The sequence below is a fragment of the Gymnoscopelus microlampas genome (genome assembly GCF_963454915.1).
Source record: "Gymnoscopelus microlampas genome assembly, chromosome: 17".
In the NCBI taxonomy this organism is placed as follows: domain Eukaryota; kingdom Metazoa; phylum Chordata; class Actinopteri; order Myctophiformes; family Myctophidae; genus Gymnoscopelus; species Gymnoscopelus microlampas.
In genome coordinates, this window is record NC_139954.1 from 33,684,540 (window position 1) to 33,712,059 (window position 27,520).

At 40.5% G+C, this 27,520-nt stretch overlaps 1 protein-coding gene across 1 annotated transcript; it reads left to right on the top strand.

Annotated features, from left to right (window-relative positions):
* Positions 1–1,819: 1,819 nt before the first annotated feature.
* kcnj3a (potassium inwardly rectifying channel subfamily J member 3a) lies at positions 1,820–27,520 on the top strand (the record flags this gene model as incomplete). The annotated part of the gene is made up of 3 exons (XM_084084731.1): positions 1,820–2,491; positions 3,723–3,939; positions 26,919–27,520. The coding sequence occupies 3 exons, from the start codon at positions 1,820–1,822 to the stop codon at positions 27,518–27,520; spliced, it is 1,491 nt and encodes a 496-aa protein (XP_083940857.1).

Sequence of the window (27,520 nt, forward strand, 5' to 3'; positions counted from 1 at the left end):
GATTGGCTGAGATTTTGACAACTACCGGAAAATGTATTTTCTGTTTATTAAAGAGCTGGAGAGACGGGGAGACTCCTGCTACTGAACAAACACTCTATAGCAATGATTACTATCAGAATATAGAGCTTTAACCTTTCAACAAAATACTTTTTGTTTTAACCCAAAAATATCACTTACCCTACCTTTAAGTAAGAGTATACATTCTGCAATGTAGAAATACTCTGTCACAAGTAAAAGTCCAGAATTCAAAAAGTACTTGAATAAATGTACAAAAGTATTGGTATCAAAATGTACTTAAAGTACCAAAAGTAGAAAGTACTCATTATGCATAATGTCCCATTTCACAAGTTTTCAGATATATAATATGTATTAAAAAATTAAAAAAATAGCAGATCTACAAGCTCACAATGCTCATTGTGAGCTTGTAGATCGGCTATTTTCAAATGGTCGAAATGTATATAGGGCTGAAGTGTTTAATGTATGTTTTGTAATAATACAAATCTACAAAGTAACTAGTAACTTAAGTTTTCAAATAAATGTAGTGGAGTAAAATTATAATATTTGCCTCTGAGATGTAGTGGAGTAGAAGTAAAAGTAGGATACTGAAAATTGGAAATACTCCAGTAAAGTCAAAATACCTCAACATTTTACTCAAGTACAAACTAGTACTTGAGTAAATGTACTTTACTTTACACCACTGCTGAGTAGCTGATATCTCTTCCCTCCCCCTCTAATTCGGTCTGTGTAGGGCAAGGCAATAGTGAGTGCATCATTGCATACGAAACGTGGAAGTGCGCAGGAGCTGTGCAGGGAAATCGAGGGAAAGAAAACTCGAGGAGCTGAAAAAAAAAACATCTAGTGGATCCATCTGTCTGTATTATTAGGTAATCACAAAGAATGTCCTCGAAATGCCACGAGAAGACCGACAAAGAATAAAGAAAGAGTCTGGCGAGTAGGCTACCACCACCAGTGATGCGCGCAGGCAAAATGACGACGGGGCAGTGATTTTTCTTCCCAATCCACAGTTCATTTTGTAACAGCCATATGTGTGCATGTGTGAGTACAGACACAGCATATGTATACGGATCTTCAAGGAACACTTGGGGACGGAATTCTGCCCAAGAAGAAGGAAGTGCGCACAGACCTGTTTCACCGAGGAAACCATTTTTTCCATTCATTACGCAGAGAAGTGCTGTTTCTATGGGGTATTGAAAGGTTTTGAAGTTGAAAAAAAAGAGAGAAAAAACTGAGGGTAGTTTTGAGGCAAATGTGGATTAGATAAGACAGAAATTCCCAACGCACCAAATCATAAAAGCTGTTCAACCTGGACTGTCTGCGACTGGCGCGTTTGGATAGCTCGTCCTGTGCGTCGCCCATTCCTCATATGGCTCCAGTGTTCATTTTGTTGAAGACAAAAAGACTAAAAATATTTTGATATTTAGTCGACTAAGACTAGACTAAGACTAAACAATTTCAGATGACTAAAATAGGACTGAAACTAAATGATGTGTTATTCAAAAGACTAAGACTAAATCAGAATTTGCTGTCAAAATTAACACTGCTCTGGCTTGGTAAACTGCTCTGGTCCATTATTGACATTTCATGGCTGTGTTGAAGTGCAGCAACAGTAGTGTGTGGAGAAACAGGACGATGCGTGATTAGTCAGACATTGCACTTTTGCTCGCCTTATTTCCAATTAGGGGATAATTGCGCACGGACATATAATCGGAACAACCGCAGCAACTATACAGCCACACGTCCTGCAAAATACTTCTCTTTTGAATCCTTTAATTATTTCTTTTGCTGCTGTCATCGTAGTATGTCTGCACTCCGAAAGAAATTCGGGGACGATTACCAGGTAGTGACCACCTCCTCCAGCGGGTCCGGATTTAACCAGCCTCCCCCGGAGAAAAAGAAGAAGAGGCAGCGCTTCGTGGACAAGAACGGGCGATGTAACGTCCAGCATGCAGGCTGTGAAACCAGCAGATACCTCTCAGACTTGTTCACAACACTGGTAGATCTGAAATGGCGCTGGAATCTATTCATTTTCATCCTGACCTACACGGTGGCATGGCTCTTCATGGCCTTTATGTGGTGGATCATAGCCTACATCCGAGGAGACCTTTACAGAGCCCACGATGACAAGTACACGCCATGCGTGGCCAATGTTTATAACTTTCCCTCGGCGTTCCTGTTCTTCATAGAAACCGAGGCCACCATAGGATACGGTTACAGATACATCACGGACAAGTGTCCCGAGGGGATCATTCTATTCCTGTTCCAGTCGATCCTGGGGTCGATCGTCGATGCCTTTCTTATCGGATGCATGTTCATCAAGATGTCTCAGCCCAAGAAACGGGCCGAGACGTTGATGTTCAGCGAACATGCGGTCATTTCCATGCGAGATGGGAAACTAACTCTTATGTTCAGGGTCGGCAACCTGCGTAACAGCCATATGGTCTCCGCACAGATCCGCTGCAAATTGTTGAAAGTAAGTGTGTGCCACTAACTTTGGCCCAGGATGCCCCCCCCCCCCCCCCCCCCATATATATAAAGCAGTGGTTTTCAACCTTTTTCATATCATTATTTATTCGGCATTTGGGCCGCGGTCCACCGTTTCTCAGACCCAAGACTTTACAATATTTTGTTGGATGAGATTTTGGCCACAATTCCATGCTGTGTTGATGTTGGTACTAATAGGAGAGATAACAGGCCAACGTTGATCAAAATAACAATTATTCTACTTTCTCTAGTTGTGTAGACTTCTTGTAAATTAAGTAATGATGATGTTTAACCATAATGTAACTCTTCAGAGCGTAAAAAACATGGACCCGTAAAGGGACAATTTGGTTTCATTTTACACTCAAGAGTTAAAGATCTATAGCCCAAGGGTCCATTTGGTTACCAACTCTCCATCATTTTGCTGGGGACCACCTGGAACCCCCTTAAGGACCACTGGTGGTCCCCGGACCACTGGTGGAGAACCACTGAAATATAAAGAAATGTATTTTTCAATCACCATTTGTCAATTTCTATTTCATTTGCAACAAAACACACCCATTTCACGACCAAATACAAATCCATCCACGCCCACGCATTAACATTTACTGAGTTAAACTGCACGAATGACAGGTTCTTATTTGTATTGATCCAGCTATAGCATCATTACCATTTAGCTCACAGGCAGACCAATATTGTGATGAGATTTCTTGGGATCCATTGGTTGAATTGAATTGCTACAGTATGGCCTAGAATTTCCCTTAATCCTCCAAATAGCTATCTGTAGGCTATTACTTTTTGCAGAAAATCCAGATGATGGCCAAGTTTAGGAAGTGTGTTTCAAATGAAGTGTGTTTAAATTTTCCCATTGTGTACCCTAACAATTAGGATTACAAAGTGGGGAGTATGTTTTTGTTGCCAGTGGGTTATCATCACTAGGAGTAAATGTGCTTGTGATTTACTTTATTCGCCTCACCACCATTACGTTTTCCGATGCCGTCTAAGTAAAATCCTCAGTGTTAATTTATCAATTTATAACTCAGAGAATGAACAAATGTACCCTTCGTACACATTTGTACACTCTAGGAGTTAAATCATTGATCACTTTGATTGTTCACTAAAATGTGAGCAGCTGTCAGGAAGGCTCACTAAACAAAAAAAAAGGCATGGGTTTCCGAGGCTAGTGTATAGTTGAACCTTCATCTTTCTGTATGCTTCCATAGTCTCGCCAGACGCCCGAGGGCGAGTTCCTTCCACTGGATCAGCTGGAGTTGGACGTGGGTTTCAGTACCGGGGCAGACCAGCTCTTTCTCGTCTCACCGCTCACTATCTGCCATGTGATTGACACCAAGAGCCCATTCTACGAACTCTCCCAGAGGTCCATGCAAACAGAGCAGTTTGAAATTGTGGTGATACTAGAAGGAATAGTAGAGACCACAGGTAAGTAGTTACTCATAAACTTTGTTCACCCGTGAAACTGAGGCCTCAACCGTCTATACTTTATAGCTACAAATCTGGCTATAGCGTACTTGTACTGTTGACTTTTATCCAAATATTTTGAGGGAATTATGGGGAAATCAATGTAATGTTTATTAATTACCCCAGGAATAAATGAATAATGCAAAGCATCAACTGTGCCGTTCTGTTTGGATTGTACAAGGGCCATGGGCTCACTCTCACGTCATGTCACATGGACTGACAGTTGATAGTTTATCCACTGACCTTTGGATGGCTCATTATATTTTATTTTATTGTTCATTATTTTTGTAGCAATTGCGTACTTTCTAACTTATAGTACTTGATTGACACATTAAGTGGAACAGCTTTTAATTCGTTAATTCCCTTTCTGGCTTTGGGGAAGCATACATTTTAGATATTGGTGAATTTTGAAATGTTTAAAATACTGTAGCATGTACATACACAGCAAAATCTTCTTGTTGATTAACTGTGAGAGTGTAGAAATCAAACCAAACAGACATGTAACTCTGAGATAGTGGCCTACAAATGAAACCAAATGGTTCCATTTAAAGTAACACAGAAGATTTTACTGTATTTCAAGATTACACATGCACAGTACATGTGCGTATCAGCGTAGGTCACTTACAGGCTAAAGTTGGCTACTACATTTTTTACTACAAGTCCTTTAAACACAAACCCTAGCATCCCTGAATTTCTCTGTATGTTATAACAGGCAAACATTTAGCCAAAATAGGCAAAACAAATGGCAAAAATAGCAGCTCTATAAGCTCACAGCACTTTGTGAGCTTGTACATTGGCTATTTTCGGCATAGAGATTTGGTGTAGAGGAAAAAAAAGAGGGGACCAAGTCTCCTACTGGCTACTATTCTTGGAGGGTATATTCATTTGCCTTCTACAGTGCTCTTGGAAAGTGGTTATGCCATTTCAATGAGTAATGCCACTAGCAAGAATCAGTAATATCTAGCTGTGATCATTGACCATCTATATTTCCATATAGACCGTTTCCAACCGTTTAAAAATACTGCAAGACTCTCTCTCTCACACACACACACACACACACACACACACACACACACACACACACACACACACACACACACACACACACACACACACACACACACACACACACACACACACACACACACACACACACACACACACACACACACACACACACACACAGTTAGTATGGAATCAAGAACTTGTGAAGCTGCAGGGTTACTGAAAACCAGGAGTAATGGGTCCATTCTGGCAAAGCTGCTTGTGTGAGGATGTGACAAGCAGCACTTGGTCTATGCAATATGCTACAAATAGAAAACACCATTCAATTTGTGTTGAATATTTCCTGTTGACACTGTATTATGAAGACCTAGGGCTGGGCAATATATCTCTATTATATTTCTACTGTGTTATGAGACTAGATATTGTCTGGGATTTTGGATATCGTAATAAAGTGATATGGCATAAGTGCTTTTCCTGATTTTAACTGCTTATTAAGCCTTATTTTATACATTAAAAATGTGTCAAAAATAGTGAAAATAACAGATCTACAAGCTCACAATGCATTGCAAATATTGCCCAGCCCTATTAAGCTCACGGCAAAGTCATCTAACTCAGACATATGTAATATGTCAGCTGTTGGAAGGCGGCAGATTTTTATTTTAACTGACATTCAGCAAAATGTGCGCACACACTAGATAGATGCACCAAAACATACAGACTGACTGATTTGCCCCAATCATTTTCTTTCACTCTCTCTTTTCCCTGCACTGAAATCAGGATATTTGGGGATAGGTATTTAGCATTTAGCATAATAATGGATTTTAGAATAACATTATGTAGGTAGGGAAATATTCAGAAATGTGCTCAGTCAGGTGGCTGTAATGATTTTAATATAGCATTGATTTTAAAAAGGGTGTGTTGGGTCAGTTTTGTGTATGCTTCCATTGGTCAGAAGTGTCTCAGTCAAGGAGCACTTGTGTTTATGTGAAGTTAGTGTTGGTGCTGATGAACAATCCATGGTTAAAAATTGATGTACAGTGAAAGTCTAAATCCTCAGACGCTTTCATTTCTGGCCAATGTAACTCTGTTTCCATGGCAACCTTCTCCTTGAGCATTCCGGATTGCAGCACTGCACCTAAACTTAGATTTTTATTCCTATGGTATAGAAATCGTAATGCAATTCCAGTAATACACCAGTAAACATGGACGGTAAACATTAATTTGAATAGGTTTATATTGTTGACAAAATCACCTGGCAATGAGAAGGTTCTGGTGTGAAGTATGAGCTTGTTATTGTACGAGCGTAAGTGTGCTGCTTGCCAGAACAGGTGATACAGCAGAGACCACGAATAAGATAAAATATTCATGAGTCTTGGTGTTTACTAGTGAAGAAACTGCCCAATTCTTCAAGTGCATGTTTTTCTATGCTGTTCAAAAATCTGTGTCTGGAACACAGTATGAAACTCTTCACTAGGCGTAAAAAGCGCATCTTTGTGGTTTCTGCAGTTCATCGTTGAGGAACTTGAGATGCCATAGTACTTTTGTCATGTGGTATCTAATCTTTAGTCATACTTGAAAGCTTAGAGAATGAAATCAAAATGGTCGAGGTTTTTCAGGAACCTGTGACGTAACAACTGAACAACTGTTTTAACTGTATGAGTTTTATACAACCAAATCAACATTATTCCCCTGTGGATTTGAGCCCAAGACCCTTAGATCCCCACCGTGTGGCATATTCCAGCGAAGCAGCACAGGATCACTTGTAGTAGCATATACTCTCTTGGAGAAGAGATGACTACAGTACTGTACGTGTCTGTGTGGCATGAAGATGGCTGGCTTACATAGCCGCGGGAGGTTATTTTTTCACTTGGAGTGCTGAAGTGGGATAATGTGGAGGATGCATTGCTCATCGCATTACAGTTGTATACTGTTAATGCAGTCTGATTAATTGCAGTGAAAAGATAGGGATGTTTACTTTGTACATTCTTACAACTTAAAGCAGAGCACACGTTAATGGCCATAACCATAACATACAACCATAAAATGTATAGCAGCCTTAACAGGAACAAACTCCATGCTTGGTCAATGGTGCTAAAACTGATCACATTATGGTCACAATTACAATGGTGCATATACATGTAAAGACACACCTTGTACTCAGGTAGGATATCAATCAGATTAAACAGAATATACACAAAATACGCAAGCTACAGTAGACTTAAATTTCAGCACCAGCTAATTATATGTCTACATGCGATGTACGTACATCTTGAATGACGGTGATTTTTATTTAGTCATTGTCAGATAATAATATTGTATTTGTGTAAAGGCTGAGATGCTGGGGATAGAAGTCACTGTAGCATGTATGACATTGGTTGTGTCATACATTCAGACACTCATTCACTACTCCCTACTCCCTATTTAGGCATTCAGATGTAGAAGACTATTTAGTGAACTCATCTGCAAAATACAATTATAATTTCTGACACAATTCGGGCAACTGTCAATTACGTCATCAATGTCGCACAAAAAAATAATCTCAGATCAGCGTTGGCTGTTGGAGTGATAAATAAACACCTCATTTATGGATGGATGTATTAAAAAAACATTACGGTATTCACTGTTGTGATAAATACTTATACTTATATTATTATCATTATATATATATTATATCATTATAATTAGCCTGTGTATTATTATTGAGCGACGGGTACCATCGTTGTTGTGTTTTTTTTTCTTTCTTCCTTTCAGCGGAATCAGCGCAATGCATTGTGGGTTGGCAGAGCTTGGCTAGTGATCTTTGCCTTTACCCTACATTTCACGATGCATTGTGGGAAAGAATGAGTCTACTATAGGGTATAATAACGATATATACATTGAGACACCACTACAAAATGGCATAATCACTATAAAGTGCATAGATGAGTTTGAAGTTGGTCGGTCCCATATATGCTCATGACCATATATGGGCATATCGTCGGATCTGTTGCACTGGACAACCGGATCTCCATATATGCCTATATATGGGCGTATCGGGTTTGTTTATGGTTTTGTCTGAGTCATATAGTGACGGGCCAGCTATATATGGCCGTATCAGGCTTGTTTATGGTTATGACTGAGTCATAGTGACGGACCCTATATATGGGCGTATCGGATTTGTTTATGGTTATGTCTGAGTCATAGTGACGTGATGGTGGTCTGCCCGCCCGCCCGCCGGCCCTCCCATTAGCCAATTTTAATAGAAGATTAGCTAGGAGACCTATTCAGCAAAAATGACCAGCCAAATTATTAATTTTCTACCTCCAAATACTACTTATATTTATTTCCCATGAATACAGCATCTCCGTATCAGTTTAAGAAAGAGGAGTATTCTTTTTACGGCATTTAAAATGATACCTTCAGGATTTCTAAATACCCTGGAATACCATAATACAGTAGCTTGATACCATGATATCTTGCATGATACCATCATGCAAGATGTTTAGGGATAGCTTGACAGCTATCCCTAAACATCACACTAGATTAGATTAGCCAGAACTCATTAAGCAATGTATGTTTTGAATCAACAAGCATTACAAATTAAAGTATACAGCTATTTACAGATCCCTGAGAGGAAACTGATTTTCTACCAACTTAGAGACTGTTGACCCTGTATCAGTGGCATGAAGAGATTTGCACAGTTAGTATGTGCAAATCTATCAATCTCGGAACCCATCGGCAAAAAAAAGGGAAAAAAGCTGCTGAATCTGTCTTGAGAGATTAGTATCCTATTAATAGTAAGGCAGGTTTATTCTCTCTGTACTGCTTCTGGGACCTTGTCGACTTGATGTTGAATCATCAGCTGATTGTAATCTGTAAATAGATACATATTTAGAGCAGTGACCCATTGTCAAATAATACAAAAATGTAAATGACAAGGCACAAGCTCTTTATTCATAAGCAGTTAGAGAGAACAAGACTATAGGAACCTGTAAACAGCTGTTAAAACGCCTCCGGCCGCGAAACCAATCACTGAACTACAATCAAATTCATTTTATAATTTACAGTGTTGAATTTGCACAGAATGCAATTACACCACAATGTCTGTCTGAATGGTGTACCAATTACATCCTGTATATCTAACATGCAATCTTGCACTTGGAGACCATGTTTACCTAGTGTACCATTGAGACCAGAGGAAAAAAATTGGGTTCAGTGGAAAGACAAACAAGTATGCATTTATAATTTTATGGTAAGCTACTTTTCAATATGACAGAGAAGGTAAAGAACTTTATCAGCACAACGTAGTTTATCCCTGAAAAGTTGTATGGCACTGGAGGCCTATTGCAGATGCACAACACAGTGGCAGGGCTGAAAAAACTTCTGCAAAGCATTTTCTTAGTTTAGTCACAGTGTCTGCTATGAAAAGCACCGATTCATCAGCATAAACTTGTGTCATCAGAATAAAATGTTTCTGTCAACTTTCATGCAAATGCATATCAATGTGCTTTTGGGGGCATGTATTGAAATTTACACGGTGTTGCAAAGCCTTTTAGAAATGTTGGAATTATCCCAGCAGAAAATATTAATTTTGTTAGACCATGTGGATTAGTTCTTAGTGTTGGCTGAATTCAATGCCCTCACTGATTTTGCTCTATGGTGAACATGGATGTCTTAGCGTTAAGTTTCCTTTATATTACTGTGTCTGTGAATTATTTAAGGTTCAAGTAGGCTTTGTAAAAAATATCTAACTGCCAGTCTAAGGCTATCTAAAACATAAACAGTCATGAAAAATTGAATACCACTTGAACAACTTGAATACCAAGTTGTCTGCTGATTTGTATTGTTTTCATAGATTTCTATCAGCCCCCACTTTCTACTGCCACAAGGCTTTCACTGCTATAGAGAAAAAACATAGAATATCCTTGTTATTGAGCCTCAGCTGCTCAGTTTAAAATGAGTGTGGGAGGCAGAAGACGCTTGTATAGGCCTGATTTAATGCTGATGTTTATTTATGTGTTTATGTGTGCAGAAACAAGCAGCTCTGAATAATGACACATCTTCTCAGACTAACATGCAATGTTTGACTCTTTTTGATGCAAGGAATACAGAGACCATCTCTTAAAAAGAAAAAGCGAATGTAACGGTTCTATGAATTCTGGATGACTGCCAGAGACAAGTAATACCTGGGTATACATTGTGCACATGCATAGAGGTAGAGATGTAATCTTCTATAAATGCACAAAATCGCTATGTATCTTGAGAAACGTCCGACAATCAACTTCAACTCGGCATTGAATACTTTATTAGACAGAAATGTAAATGCATATCTCTGAGGACCCGAAGGAGTGATGCGGCGCGTGGGAATTTCGGTTGGGTCGGTGGTTGTCCAAAATTATCGGTTTTATTTATAATGGTACTAACAAAGTCACATATGCGACCTGGGTGACGCGAGCAACCTGGATAAGGGGGCAGGAACCCAGCAATAATTTCCTACAGAATCTTCTCAACAAGGCTCAGGAGTGACAATGAACTCTGACAGGAAACCCAGAATTCATATAACTGTAGTTATATTTGTAACTCTCATTCTACGTCACTCTCTCTAACCGCCAGAGACGCATGTAATACCTAGGTGACACATACTGTAGCGTTCACGCCTGAGCTGGGATCGAACCCACAACATACAGCACGACAACCCACACTTGCAACCCGCTGCGCCAATAGAGCTGAGCTCAATTGGCAGAGCAGTTACGGACGGGTCGGGGCTTTTGTGGGGTCGCTACAATACTGTACCAACAAGGTCATGAGGAGGATTCTGCACGAGCCACAGTTGCAGAACAAAGGAGCACACAAAACTGCTGTCACCGAGGTATAGGGCAGCCACATTAAATCTGTAAAAGCGTTGGCAGAAGCCCACATAGCTAGCTGCTGCACAGATGTCACTCATTGGAACACTCTTCAAGGCAGCCAAAGACACTTGTGCCTGAATTACATTTTACAGGAGGAGCTTGGAAGCTCGGATACCAATAATATAACATCGACAACATGTTTGAGTCTCTATTTAGACACGGCACAACCCCCTCCTGTGCCCTCCATAACAGACAAATAGTGCATCAGACTTATTGAACCCAGACAACACATCTATGTACTTAGAGCCAGAACAAGACACAGACTGACACCAGGACAGATGCAGTAATCCTGGCTGATCATGATTTGAAAGGCTGAAAGCCTAGGAAGAAAAGAGAGGGGTTGGGTCACATGGTAACCCCAGACCCATCAGAATTCCAATGCAAACACAAACAGTCCCTGGCAATGGACAGGGCATGAAGATCACCAGTACAGTAAAAGGAGAAAGGCAGTCTTACCAGACAGCCATCTACAGTAAGATCATACCGGGGGCTCAACGGTGGGGAACAAAAGCTTCTAAGTAGAGGTGTAGAAATTAATCTACTCCAATTTCCTTAAAACTGGATCTTTAGAAAAACAAAATTGGGAAGGATTTATAAGTGAAACTTATTTATAGCACACAGTATATTTTGCATAAATAATTTGTATAAATAACAAGACAACTTTACATAGAACATAACAAAGTAAAGAGAATCACACATTTAAAGTTTTCAACTTACTGTACAGTAGGTAAAGGAGAAACTCAATGTAGAAAACATTGAGTCACTATTTTATTTTAAAAAAATACTACAGTTACAGTAATTAGTGTTAAAATGCACATACAGTATCAGTCTATATTGAGAATGTGAAATTGAGAGTAATAATTGGTTTGATGGCTCCTTCATCTAGTATAATGCCAGCCAGCATAATGATTTGGAAACATCCATTGCCTCATTTTAGCAAAGCAGCCAATGGTGTAGCTTGGTCTGTGTTTTATCATTAGCAGCAGTAATTGAAATGGAGATGGAGCACTTTCTGTTGCGGTGGAGGTCTAATACTCTCAGGCATATGAGCAAAGGGCCATGGCACAGGAGGAGGGCGAGGACCGCGTCACTGCGAGGTCACATGAAGTCTGGAGCTGCAGAACTTAGGTAAACACCGGCACAAGTGAGCCTCACATATGAGGCAACTGTGAAAATCGAGACAGGTCCCTGGAGAAAGTGACCATAATTCATTCTGAATCATAGCGTGTCCTCTCTTTGCTGTGCCATGCTCCCGGCTGCAGCTCTGCAGTTCATAGGGTTAATGTGGGTTAGATAGGGAAGTCAAGCTTCGGGAGCAGGTGAGAGCAGGAGTCTCCAATTAAATCTAATGTGCCCAGGGTTAGAGCACGGGGGAACAGTGGCCTTTCCTGTTGAATGCAACCCATGTAGCCTAGATGTTCAGAGACGCCACATGTTTAATAGCTCATAGCCCTCTTGTGTGTAACAAGGTGTTTCAGTCATTTGTTTAATTTGCTGTCATTAACATAAAAAAATTCAACTAATTGCTTGTGTGTGTGTGTGTGTGTGTGTGTGTGTGTGTGTGTATAGTGGGGGAAAAGCCATGCTGCATCACACATTGTAATCAGACAATGTTTTTATGTCTATGAAAGCGTTTATTGGATTGTGGGAAAAGAAAAGTTACTATATTATTATTTTATATTTTTACGACATAGTTTTATGACAACATACAGTATTGTATTTCATACTTTCACTATTGTGTGAGTTAGACCGCAGGATAAATTAATTAGAAATTATTATTCCAGAGGGCTTGTTGCTGCCATACTTGTTGCAGTGATTAAAACAAATCAGGCTTGCCTGGCTTTTCACATACACTTGGCAAACAACACTGGATTTCATGTAACTCTACGAAAAAAGTTGTCTTTTGTGGAATCATTTTTCCAAGCGTCACATCTCATGACTACTGTATGATTATAACACATTGGGGTTGAACTCCACATAACGGGCATTGCAATGAAGAGGCTATGACATCGAGGATTCATTATCCCTTTAGATGAACTGCGCTTGGTCTCCCACAGGGAAACAAGGTAATTGTGTCTTTAGGGATTTGTCAAGTCTCTGTTGGATCGTAATAAATAATTGGTAGAGGAGAGGTGTGGTGGTGGTGGAGATGGTAGACCTGGGATGAACCCGTTTGGTGACGAAAGCACCAGCAGCACCTAACGGCTGCCGAGAAGGCTGTCCTCATCTCGTCACGCTAGTGTGGAGCTGAAATTAATTGACTAGAAATAATTGTCTTTGTCCCTGGGAGACTTGCATGTCACGGTGTGGTGAGAAGGACAGTATAGTGCCTTTTCTTTGATAATAGCATGTGCAGGCTGCAGGCCTCAACATTAACCCCTGTCATTGTGAAGGGGGACAGTATGGGACATAGTCATAATTGACACAGTATAGCGGCTCCACTTGTCTGACAGGTTATCCTTTTGAGAAACATTGCGCTGCACTCCTGGTGCTTGGCTCACTGGCAGTATTGATTGGTAGTGCCTCGACTGTCCCCAAAGTGCAGGTGAATCGATCCGTGCGCAGCCTAAACACACAGCCACGTGAACATTTTGTTCTTAGGACTAGTCCTCTGGTAAGACCCTCCTCTGGGAAGTCTGCTTCTATTTCTGTCACTCACACTGTACACTTGAGCTCATTGCACGAGTTTGTTGCACAATCAATGAAATATTCTCCTTGTTAATTTAACACTCAGGGTCCTATCTTACGCCCGCTGCAAAGCGGCGCTAACAGGAAGCACAATTGTCATTGCTATCTTTCCACCGACACAGTTGTATTTTTTACACCTGGCGCCCCCGTTGTCTAGATTACAAATGATCTCGTAGGCCTACCTATTTAGGGCGTGTTGGTCTTAAAATGAAATGTGGTCTGGCGCAATCATGACGCACTGCTGTCTTATGCACAGAGTTTGCGCCTTGCGCTTAGACCAGTTATCTTCTGGCGCAGTGACAGCGCAGGTGTTTCCTTACTATTTAGACAGCGCAACGCATTAAGAGCTCCTGATGCACGGAGCACGCAGCCATCCATCATGTTTTAATAAGTGGTTTAAAAACAACCCAACCCAACTTAATGATTATTAAGTTGTTATGTGAATGTAGCCTACCACAAAAAAAGAAATGCATTCATTTCCGTAAGTAGTCTATCTACATTTTATTTATTTATGTGTTCAAATACTGTACCTCTCATTTAAGAATGTTGTGAATCCATAGCCTTCCTTATCTGTCTCTGAAGCTACAGTAAGGCCATCCTCAAAATCCAACCGTGGCTCTGAGGGCACACAGAGTGCGTTCCCACTACGTCTCATGCTTTAATATGCAGTTTAAAAAATAGAATGCCCTTGTGATAAAATGGACCAAAATGGACCTGTAAGGGTTACATAAACCCTTTTACTGTGTAGCGAAACTATATTGTACTGAGCATACAGAATGTTACAGTACGCACATCATCATAATAATGAGTTACACCTGCTGCTTCAATCAATTCCTCTAGATGTACGCCTACATTTGTATTTCAAAACTTTAACTTAATATAATACTATAGGTATAAATCAATACAGGATTCTCCTTGGTCAGTCTGTTTCTAGGAAAGAGCAGTAATATTTGTACAGTGTAAGTCTATAATAACTGTATTGCCAAAATAGAGCCATCTAAAGTCTGAATGGACAAACTCAAATATTTCTCATGGCCATTAGTGGGTGTTTGGCCTAAAGGCGAGCCATTGATTGCCATTGTTTCCTTTAAAGCAGCGTTGGCTTTGTTTGGAAAAAAATTGTGCTCTCTCCTGGCAGTGTTAATGGCGCTGGGCCATGTGCTCCAGTGGCCAGTTTTTCACCCCACTTTGCTCAGAGAGGGTTTGGCAGACTCTGCTTCTGCTCCCATCCCATCCTTCCGTCTCCATCTACCTCCACGCTCATGCAATCGCCTCAGCATCCTGGCTCCCTGAGCACCCCTCCCCCCATAGCAATACACTTCTCCAGTTTTTCCCCTCCTGTTTTCACACACTGCTCACAGGAACAAACTGGAAGCATCCGTTGCAGATTCTGGGAATATTAAAAACAGCACTCTACTGAGCATAGGTGTCGTATGGTCCTAGGCGTCTGAGGCTACAATGTTTACTAGTAAGAATAATAAAAAATAGCCCCATATCTATTCATATCTATTCCAATCATGCTTTAACCGCATGAAGCCTAGCGTCCCTAATCTGGTAATGACATGATAGCCGGACATTTGGCAAAAATAGGCAAAACATTGGTGAAAATAGCCACTCTACAAGCTCACGATGCGTTGCAATGCGACATGTTTCTTCGATGTGTTGAAATTTGATGTAGATGGGAAAAAGACCAAAATCTATAGAGTTAAAACCCTCAAATGTAAAATGATATTGTCGATCAAAAACAAAATGTGTTTTGGGTCCTCTGCATGTCATTCAAGAAGCAGCTTTGCTTCACACTACTTGGCACACGCACATTTTGAGTGAGTGTGTGAGAGAGAGAAAGACAGACAGACAGACAGACAGACAGAGAGAGAGAACATAACTGTTACAGGGCTTTTCATTGTTGGCATCTGGTGGTAGCTAGCTAATTCACCAAGGCTAAGACTTGAAGGCCACGGATATAAGACGCTTTTTCAAAAAGAAAAAGAATGAAGGCAACGAGGCACAGGCGAGGCTATAGGAGGTGGAGGAAGAGTAAGAGTTATCTCCTGTTGCTGTAGCAGCAGATGAGTCAAGATGTGAGCGTTTCACTGCCTCATCAACTCAGGTTGGTGAGAGGGCTCTTTAGCTAACTACTGTAGCTAGTCTAGCTCAGTGTTTCTCAAATGTTTTTGCACACAAACACACAATTTATGAAAAGTATTTCCAAGGCACACATTTATGTAAATGTGCCATAATCATATTATAATCATATACATAGCTATAATCATATAGATTATAGCCATGTAAATTATCATAAAAAGACTAATTACAAGGCATACCTGACCACCTCCCACGGCACACAGTTTGAGATCCACTGGCATAGCAAGCATGCAGTCACTGGGATATTAATGTGGAGCAAGGGCTATTGTGGGCTAAGCATAGAAAGAAAGTGGGATTGATGACTGATTGATTGACTTTTAACCCCTATCGGATCATGGAATAGTGCAGTAATGGTTTGCATTTTTATAATCTGTGTTCAAATAATTGGTTATGTCTATGTGTATAATCATTTCCTAAATGATCTAATCATCACGAATGTGGTTGGGCATATGCTGAATGCACCTTTTTATGACCAGGACAGGAGAGAGGAAAAGAGAACAGGAGGAGAGAGCAGAGGAGATGAGAAACCAAAAGAGTTACTGTAGAGGTGAAGTAGAGGAGAGTGTCAGATAGACAGATAAGACACAGAGATAGCACAGTTTATCACATATTTGTCACAGTTCAAAATGAGCCCATAAGTTGTCACACAATAACAGCAGAAGCTATGAGACCAGGATTAGTACATTTTCAAGCTTGAGCAAAGCTTTAGCAACATACAACATATCGAAAGATATGTCATATCTATAACATCCTCACTGTCAGGCAGAAACCTTATATCTGCTTATTTCATCATTTTGTTTTTTCATAAATAAATGCCCTATTACTTTGTCATATGACAGTGTTGCGCAAAAGTACAAAAAAATGCTGATCTACAAGCTCACAGTGTGATGCATTTTGAGCTTCTACTTTGCTACTTTTTGCCATTTTTGATTTGGCTGAACCACACTCACATGCTCTGACTCGGAAGCAGATTTGAACCGAAAACACATAAGGTTTCATACACTGTATGTGTTTCCGGTTAAAATCTGCTGCTGAGCCAAACAAACCTATGGGAAACTGAACTGGAACAGGTAACGGGTATGCCACCTTCTGGAAACCCAGTACTACAGTTATGCACAGCCTATTATTGGGTGAAAATCGAAAGATTTCTAGGTGGGCTAAGCCCCCAATGTCACAAGATCCTAATCTCCTTTATTTCCATCTCTGCAAATCAAAGTAAATAAAAACAATGTGTTGCTAAACACTTTTTCTATGTCTTGCCTCTCGATGGTGGTCACCATAGAAACCGATTATGTGATAAGACTTCTGGCGACAATAGACATACGGTATCTGTCTCAAAATGAGAAAACAGGTCGTTTTCTTTTCATCCTTTTACAGACAATCTCTTCTGTCCTTTCAGACAGTTTATTGAAAATGGGGACCGCTCAGTTATGAAGGAGCCATGAAGTATTTGCATTGTTCTGTCCGGTGGATATTTAACCCTTTAAACCCCATTATACTTAGTTGACCAGGGTCCCCCAGGGCTCTAAAATTGTCCCCGCTCCTTTTTTCCCTCTAAAACAAATCTCTTTGCTGAAAATAGCTGATCTACAAGATCTACAGAACTGCTATTTTAGACCATTTTCAGTAGTCTATACTTGGTCCTATCCTTTTCCCCTCTGCACCAAATCTCTTACATGTTGTGAGCTTGTAGATATGCTATTTTTGTTGAATGTTCGTCTATTTTTGTTGAATGTTCGCCTATTATGACATGCCCAGAATAGGGACGCTAGAGTTCATGTGGTTAACTCCACTCTCTTCTGAGGCACATTGCCACACATGCTGGTCATACCCTCTTCTATGGCTTTCTGCTCAGCACTGCTGATCTCGCTCTGCACAGCCCTTTAATATTTTATATCACAGATCCTAAATGCAGACAAATGGGAATCCTTTCTTCGTGCATTGCGGAATTAGGAGCCACAGAATTGTCCACCACTTAATTGTTGTTCCCTGCCATTTATTAAACATCGTAAAGCCATCTGTGAGTGTGCTGCCAGGCATTTTGTTGACAGGCTTGACTGTGGCGGGTTGTCTGACAATAGGAGCAATGCTTGGATAAAAGGGTGAATCAGGGATTGCGTTAAGATGTTCTCTGTATTTTCACCATCCAGATTCTTATTTCTGCTTGCATTTTCCTCATACATAACACTTGTGCTGTTGCTACAGCTCTGATAGACTGTCAGGGGACTTTGCTGACAGCACTGCACTGGTGAGTGAGGCTGCATGGGGGAGTTTGTGTGCATTTGTGTCTGTGCGTATGTGTGTGATGGTGTATGGGGGGGCTTGTGGTTGTTTGTGTTGCTGAGTGAAAAAGAAAATCAGCCAGACAGTGAGAGAGAGCGAGAGAAAGACACGACGAGAAAGAAAGAGTGGGAGTATATTTGGTGAGGTTATCTCAAAATTTGGATGTCAGGAAAAAGTCTTTGATGCGCACCATCCTTTCTTTGACTTGTGTTATGGGACTTCATTCAAAGAATCATCGTCATTTGAATAATCTTTCATTTTCTCAAAGATTACAGTTTTGAGTGTAATTTGCTGCGCTTAGGCCTCTCTAGCTCCAGGTCAGGTGGCTGTACTGTAGCTTATAAAATTGTATAATAGCACAGCCTTTTTCATAAAAATGAATTTCAAGCTCTGCCTAGATGGACTGACAAAAGCTTAAAAAAGATGTATACTCTTGTCTGACCCGTGAAGACTAGGGCCTCTAGTTTTTGGGCGGACTCGGGGGCAGTCCAGCCAGTTCCATGACAGAGCTAACAAGATCTGGTGTTTGGACATTATTCTGGCACTCTTTCTTCCCTTTATATTTACAAACATTTTTATTAGGATTTTTTAAAGTGGTGCCAGTGGCGTCTACAAGAGACTGTGTGAATAGTATGTCTGTCTGTCTGTCTGTCTCCATGTACTCGCCCCTCCTGTTTTTATGGGAACAGGAGGAACTCAGATTAGTCTCCATGTAGCACGGACACCTGCAACTGATTCCAACAAAAACCTGCTACTCATTACAACACAAACAGGATGGCAAAGAGTGGCACATGTACGCACTTATACATGGGAAGAAAAAGTGCGAAACTGCGAATGCACGCACACGTATGCACGACGCACACTAAACAGGTAGCAGCAGCCTGCTGTTTCAAACTATAACTAATTAGAAGACACCTGGGTGTGATTTACTTCAAGTGTCGCCCTCACAAGTACGGACATAACTTATTAATCAGTACTATGAGCCGAAATTAAATGGATACATCCGTTTCTGCTGCAGTAGGCTTCTTTCCCGATCACAACTATGAGAGTGTACAAATGGAACCAAATGGACCCCGAGCTCCGCTCCCCACTCTCCATTAATGAACACTATGGACACACCTGGCAAACGTGGCCTAATCAAATCTCACTGGAACAAATGGCATCCTAGTTGGGGATGAAAAAGGAGACTTTGTGTCTCCTACCAGAACCGCTGCCGGTCATCAAATTATTGGCTTAGGATTAGGAATGCAATAAAAACTAAAAAATATCCATGAATTCAAGTCTCCATGGGTGACTAATCAATAGAAAAAAAAGTTTTGGGGGAACTATTAGCCTGGCATGGCCAGACTATATCACTGCGTAGATATTAGTCTGGAATCTCTGTGAGGAACCTGCATTTCCAAGGGGCAAATTCAAAAGGGCCTTGATTGGTCCCTCACAACTTCGGAGGGAGAGAAATCCAACCTCTATTGAGAGGGGCCAGACCTAATCTTTTTTTTTTGCAATGGCAGATTCTGTCGGAGTGGAGCGGGAGGGGGATTGAACGAATCAATTCAGTTACGTTGTGCTTCTCGCGTTTGCGTGTGCTCTCCTGTTGGAGATGGCCATGATGTTATGGTGCTGTGCCACCAGCACTGTAGTGAGCCATTTCCTGATGTAGACATGTAATGTTGACATTACAAGCATAAAAAAGCTGCTGGCTTGGAATTAACAGAATGGGAAGAAAAGACACAAATTCATATTTTCCTCATTATGTATTATTTCACCTGCATGCACCCGATCCGCTATTAATTAAGTACATGGCTTAAGTACTAAAGAGTAATCTTATTTTTGTTAGGCTTTTTCAACTATTGCAGCAGCATATAATAGTAATAAAAAAACAGTAGTCTAATAATAAAGGAATACAATCAAATAAGCCATCATACAACATCCATACAGTGTATACAGTATATAGTACAACAACAGCAACGGCGAAGTATATGCAGTACACAACAGTTAGTTGTAGTTATATATAAATATTAGGCCTGTCAAACAATTATAACTATGCCCGAAATATGCCCATTTCTCTTTTTGTGGGAACGAAAAGATGAATAAACCTCTCTCGTTCTCTTTCTGTCTCTCTTGCTCTTACCCCGTTGTGCTATGTGATTTGAGCCACTGCCTTGGTAAATCGCGCAGCCTGTTCTGGCAATAACTGACTTCCCCCATCCAGATAGGGCCACGCACAGGTTCTTTCCATCTGTGGTTTTCAACCTTTTTCACGTCAAGGACCCCCAAATTGACACATATTAGCCCACGGACCCCCATTTGAAAAGATATGCCAGGGACTCAACCATTTTAATTTCTTGGGGATCCCAATCTACACTGTATCATCATCACCAGTGTTCATTTAACTCGTTAGGGTCCATTTGCTTCCATTTGTACACTCTCAGAGTTACGGACACATAAGGGTCAATTTGGTTTCTAACCATTAATTTGGCTGGGGACCCCCTGGAACCCCCTCAAGGACCTGGTTGAGAACCACTGGCTTAGATGGTTTGTTGGGTTTCGTGGTGTAGCCTAGTAGTTGCACCAATGTTTTTAAATGTTTTTGTTTGATTCTCGCAAGAGGAACATTCATTTGGTTGTGTTTTTTTTTTGTAATTACGTTAGATGTTAGCTAATACTTTATGTTTAGGCACAATAAGTAGCAATAGGTTTTGGTTTGATTTATGACTGCCATCTCTCTCTTCCCTTTATTCAGAGAATGTAGAAAATAAATTATAACATTTAATACAAAACTGTTTTCTTGTGGTGGGTTATTCTTTGTCATTAGACCCACCTTTTTAATCCACCAGCTGTATTGATTGCACTGTTGTGTCAAACTTGCAAACCCATCAATTGTGCAGCCAATAAACATTAATGTTACAGCCTTCAAACTAGAGGCCTATGTGTGTCAAGTTCTGTCAACCCCAGATCTATAGCAGAACATATGACCCTTACTGAGCCAGGTTGGAAGCAGATTTGATCCTCTGCATTTTATATCCTGGATAAGCTTCTTTTTGCCTACCTGGTCTGTGAATACCACTTGCCACTATCAAGAAACACTGGCAAGCTGCCTCCCAGTTTACAGTTCTTTTCTTTTCCAGCCACCAAAGAATCCATTTTATCTTAGTTGTCACTCCACCGACTCAGGTGCTGTCTCACTTTGTTATGTTAGACGACAAAAGCGGCCAGCTCTGTGTTATCAAGGGAAAAGTACATTTATTTAGAGTCTTGAGCTGAGATGGATTCTGGGTTTCTGAATCCTGAGAGATCATTCTCAAAAGAACTGTTCTCTTGGGGGATGTAAGCACCGTATTTTACTCCACAGCGATGTGACTGCATGTGTACAGCACTGTCATCTAAAAAAAAATGCATTTAACCACTGTAAACCCCAGCATCCGCTTTAAGAAAGCTTTAGCTGAAAATAGCAGATCGACAAGCTCACAGCGCGCTACGTTGCGACGCGTTGTGAGCTTGTTGATCGGCTATTTTCAGTGAAAGCTTTCCCCACAATAACAGAAAACACACTAGTATAGAGTATTAGATTTAGACTCTCAGACACAAAACGTCGAAGATTTTGTCCACAATTCCATGCTGTATTGCTGTTGGTACCATAGGAGAGATAAACAGGCAAACGTTGATGAAAATAACAATTCTTCTACATTCTCTAATTGTGTAGACTTCTTGTTAATTACGTAATGCAGATGTTTAACAATAATTTTACTCTTGAGAGCGTAAAATGAAACTAAATGGACCATTACAGTCCATTTGGTTTCATTTTCTCGTTGAGTTGCTTTATATATTTAGGTTTTCCATACTGCTTTTATGTCCTCAGTATTAAAATATATTTACAATTTAGGCATTTAGCAGACCCTAAATGCGTAAAATATAGGCTATATATTGTACAGTACATACATAAAAATACATTTTGAACTTCTTCACCTAATAAATATTGAACTCTGCTATCAAAAGTTACAGTGGGCCTTCAGTCCCTGCTGGCTGAACATGCCCAGCCTCATTATTGATTAATCTGTAGTCGATAGTGTCATATCACTGAAATTAATCACTTTTGTGAGTGCATGACATATCAGTACCTGCATGACAAAGAATTTGTGATTCAGGTTGTATGTACGGTACCCACTACGCGTAGTTTGACACTTGTTAAGTGATAGTGCCGACACCTGACCTTAAAACAAGTTGACACAGTGTTGATGCTGATGATGTGTATGATGTCTTTCCATTGGGCATTTTCAGATACAAACAATGGGAGTGATTTATGCTAGAGCCCGACTGGTGGCAAATTTCTGGGTCCGATGCCCATCCCGATTTTGTAAAGTCCAAGCCCACAGATTACCGACATTTTTCAAAAAGTCAAAAATCGCATGACTTTGATAATTTGTAGGGCCTTAATTTGCGCATCTGTGTGCATGCATGTGTGAGTGCCACAAGAAAAGCAGGCAGATAGATCAGACAGACATATCAGAGTGTTGAAAGCATTAGAAGTCAGGGACTGATTTATGGTTTGGGTTGGACCAATAGCAGTGTTAATGTTCCAGTTTTGGGTAAAAAGGGAATAAATTATGTCTCTGGAATGCTCTCAAAGTGTAATTGCACCATTTTACTATGACACTAATAGCCATGCAAATGTAGCTGTTTGTCTATACTACATGTGTGCATGTTTCTTTGTGCGCAACAGGGGCGACTCTAGGGTCATGAGAGATCAGGGCCTAGCCTTTTAAGTCTAATAAAAAATAATCATCGAACATTAAAACTTTGTGTGGCACACTAAAGTGTTGGGGGAACTAAGCACGCTCAAATAATGGGTCGATTATTATACTAAATAATTAAGTGTCACTGATTGAGAGTTCCTGTAGGATGACTAAGTAAAGACAAAAAAAATGGGAAAGTAACTGTACAATGTTTTTCTGTGCACAGTTGTACAATGGTGTCACGCACCAAAAATAACACACGCAGAAGGCTCACAACGCGATGCATTGCATTGTGAGCTTTCGGTGCATGACACTGTGATACAACAAAGTATCAATAAGGCTTTCGTATCGCAGTGAGTGCAGGCTTGCTAATGTAGCTTTTCTCCACCAATCTGAGCTTGTAGATGAGACAGTAGCAGGAACTGACTTATCTGCTACAGTAACAGGAGATGACATATCCTCTAGCCTCGCCTGCTTCTCATTGCCTAAGTTATTGCCTTCATCTTTTTTTCTTGAAATGTTTCTTATATCAATACTAGTGAATTAGCTAATGCCAGATGACAATGACAAGCTCTTTAAAGGTGCGCTGCCCTTTCTCACTCGCTCAGTCACCCACACAAAATGCGCGGGTGCGGTGTCAAGTCTGAGATCTGCTGTTTGAATGACACATGACACATAGATGGAGGAGGACCCAAAACGTAGCCTATGTGAGTTTAGTTTTTTATCAACAAAATCACATGATTTTAGAGGGCTTTAATGCATTATTGGAATGACAGATGAATACCCCCGGATCTCAATAATATATACCCCCCCCCCCCTTTTGAGATCCAGGGCTATTCATAAAAGAGCCCACCCCTAACGACACCCTAAGGTGTTCAAGTGTGTGTCATGGGCACAGTGCACACAGCAGCACATGGTAGCCAAGCTACCATAGCTGCCAAGACAAAATCCACGACATATGAGTGATGAGCCGGGCAGAGAACATCACTCTGTGCTTTATTAAAGATGACATCTATAATATGAGCTCAGGCCTTTCCTGATGAAAAGTCACCAAAATATATTATTCCAACAGAGCAATGCCACTTTGAACAGGACTTATGTGTTGTAAAAGGTTGTGATTGTACAGACAATCTAAAGCACTTCAACATAGGCCTAGAGGGCCTGATGGATTGCTTAATAGGACTGGTTGTTGTATTGAGTGATAAAAAACAAAATTTGGAATAGTATGGAATGCTTTTCTACTGTTATGAGCAACAAGAGGGCTGTTGTTCTCCGTTTCTTCTGACTCTAGAAACTCTAAAACCTAATATATGCAAATTTATGCTTTATGCGTGGACAAAAAATGTGTATTTTTGTCGAGCCATGTCGCGCGACACTTTTGCACCGAAGCATAAATTAGCCTTAAAATGAAGGGCCTGTGGTTGTCATGTGGTACCTGCATACACCGATATGGTACACTGTGGGTTTCCATAGAAACACTGAGTTTCAGGCACGTATGAATTTTATATCAGCATAACGCTTCACTAATAAGACAAAAATACTTTTTTTCCCCTTTTAAGAATAATTTATTTTCCTTCATGTATGTGTTTCCCACTATATTATGATCAATGTGTATGTATATTTCAAGCATAGAGAGTAAGATGTTATGTCATTAATGCAATGCATCTTTTATAGAAAAAGAACAGGGGAACATTACTGTCTTCTCTTTTTTTCATAAGAGGGGGGGGGGCTTTGGGTACAATTTGATTTCCAATTTCAAGTCGATTTTGATAGCATTACATCAATTTACTAGAGCTCCCAGCGTAATATTAGAAGAAGTGATATTAACCTTCTATGCACTCTGTGTCTCTGCTCAGCCTTTTACTATTGTGGCACACAACACACATTTAATAATACAGCACAATCCGACAAGTCTGGCAACTGATTAGTGGTGGTAACAACGTCATTAAAAGACCAATAAGTGATTGACACTCACTATAAGATGTTAATCATGCTGATAAACAAATTATGATGAGGTTTTGGCTGTGAGCAGTGTTACAAACTGCCAGTGCAACTTGATTTCTATTCACACACATTCAATCCCTCAACTGACATATTTTCGGCCTCCAAGTTCCCCATTAGCTCCTCCGGCCTTACTCGCTGCAACACTGTTGTTCCATATACCTAAAGCACTTAGGATTCTGAAGTGATCATGCAGAAGTAATACTTTGAATACCCCAACCACATTTGATGTTCAGCCTCATGCACATCTGTGATTGTGTACAGAGCTGTTATCGGTGAATTATTTCATGACCTTGGGAATTGGGCGGAAACACCGATGCCTCTAGTTTCCATAAAGACAAACATCCACACAATTTGTGGTAGTCTTTGTCTAGGAGTGAGTGAGAATGAAAACTAAAGCCTAATCGTATGATGGTGTTGCGCGCTGATAATAACAGAATTCAGCTTGAAAGTCAGTTATTTTTGCGAAGTGATCTCATTGTTAAGACAAAATATATGTGGCTTTATTTAGGACTCATGTGTTGCTGCCAGAGCAATAGGCAGTAATTAAAACATGTGATATTAATATCCTGCAAGCACACAGGTCCTAATGGACTTCAACAAGCCTCAACATGAGTTTCCCCCAGCTTTTTATCAGCCCTTACTCTGGGCTGAAAGGAGTTAGTTGTTTACTGTGCTCAGTTGATATAACTACGGTATAATTGAAGTATATTGTTTTAGATGCCGACAGAATTATGAGGTGTAAAATCAACTATTCACATTTTGAAAACCATGTTAAATGTATGTGTTTAAAAGGGCTTTGTTCTAAATGCAAGTTTCTTTAGATGAACATATGAATATATGAATAACATGTGACGACAAGTAGTGAGTGGATTATCCCTGATAATCATTCCATAACTTAGTGTGAAACAAATTAATGTTGCTGCTCATTAATTCAAATCACACAATTTTACTAATTGTATTAATTTGTTTATGAGGATGTGAGGAGGGGAGTGTTAAGCATGCAGTGCTATTCCATGTAATGTAGGATAATCACACGCATGCACAAACATGCTTTTACAACTGAAATGACTGGAAGATAGTAAATAGATAATCTTAATTAGGTTTTGTGCTTTTATTTAGTAGTCTTGAAAGGATGCAATTAAGCGCTTTCAGCAAGGATTTTCAAACTGGTCTCAGCTTAGAAAAAGCTGAGAAATTCCAGAGAACAGAGGCTTCATGTGTAAATGTTGGTGCTTTGGATTAAATCTACCTTTGTTGTTTAAGAAAGCATTTACTTTCTAAGGAAATATTAGTGTGAGCTTAATCTCCTACAGCCCCTACTGTATCTGTAGTCAGCACCCCTGTGGTTTGCCTCCTCAGTAATTTAACTATCATAATCTATTATCTGCTGTAGTGACTAACCAAGGTCAAGGTGTGGACTGAATTGCTAAGTAGCTGGAGTTTGGATGTGTACGGTGCTGTATATTTAAAGAAGCTAAATAGAGACATTTTATATGAAATGTTTTTGGCATTTTAAACAGAGCCTTTGCCCCAGAATATTGACAGGGATGTGCAGTCAAAATCACACTAGTATGTTCATCAAATGAAATGACACATAAATAGGTGTCTTTTACGGTTGCTTGATTCAGTCCCTTGAGTAATGATTATCAGACAGTTCAGAACAGTTCTGTATGCATAAATATTTCAGGATACACACTACATTAAAACAGCTGAATGCCCCCATTCAACTATTTTAATGCAGTGTGTAGTTCAAATAATTTATTGTATACATGACAAATCATTAAGCAGCACATTTGCTTCTTCAAAATGTCTGGAACTTGCTCATAACTTGCTCTCGGAAAATCAATTAAGCATTTTATGTAAGCAGCTGCCTCGGTAATAAGTACTAATTTATTGATGCCGTTTTGTTTGCAGTGTTGTTTGTTTAGTGATCTGAAAATGGCAACAACAAAAAATTAGGAACACCCCATTGTTGAAGGCCACTAGGCCAGGGAATTAATTGAATCAGGCCTGTCTGTTTAATATGATAGTCACATGTTTAATCTCTTCTTACTTCTTGTGCACTGACAAGACAATGGCATGTCATTTGCCACAAAGGTTTCAACATCTAAAGTTAATTTTCAGTAATAACTAGCAAACAATTCATCCAGCCAAGTATGATTTCTTCTGTTTGTGTACTGTATGTCTTCTACAGGGATGACTTGCCAAGCGAGGACGTCTTACACTGAGGACGAGGTTCTGTGGGGTCACCGCTTCTTCCCCGTCATCTCCTTAGAGGAGGGCTTCTTCAAGGTGGACTACTCACAGTTCCATGCCACGTTCGAGGTGAACACGCCGCCATACAGTGTCAAAGAAGCAGAGGAGGCATTGCTCCTCTCCTCGCCCCTCATGGCCCCATCCCTGTGCAACAGCGGGGAGAAGAACAGCTCCCTGGACTGCCTGGAGACCTTGGAGGACAACGAGAGTGCCACCAAGCTCCCCACCAAGCTGCAGAAGATGCAGGCTGCCCGCGATGGTCTGCCCAAGAAGCTGCTGAGGATGAGCTCCACCGCCTCGGAGATGACGTACAGTTTCGGAGACCTGCCCATGAAGCTGCAACGTATCAGCTCTGTGCCTGGGGTCTCTGACGACAAGCAGGCCGGCAAGGCCTCCAAGATCTGCACGGAGCCCATGATGAGCAAGTCAGTGGCAGACTTACCTCCCAAGCTGCAGCGAATGGCAGGGGGTGGAGGGGGCAGAATGGATGGACACCTGCCACCTAAACTAAGAAAGATGAATTCAGATCGCTTCACGTAA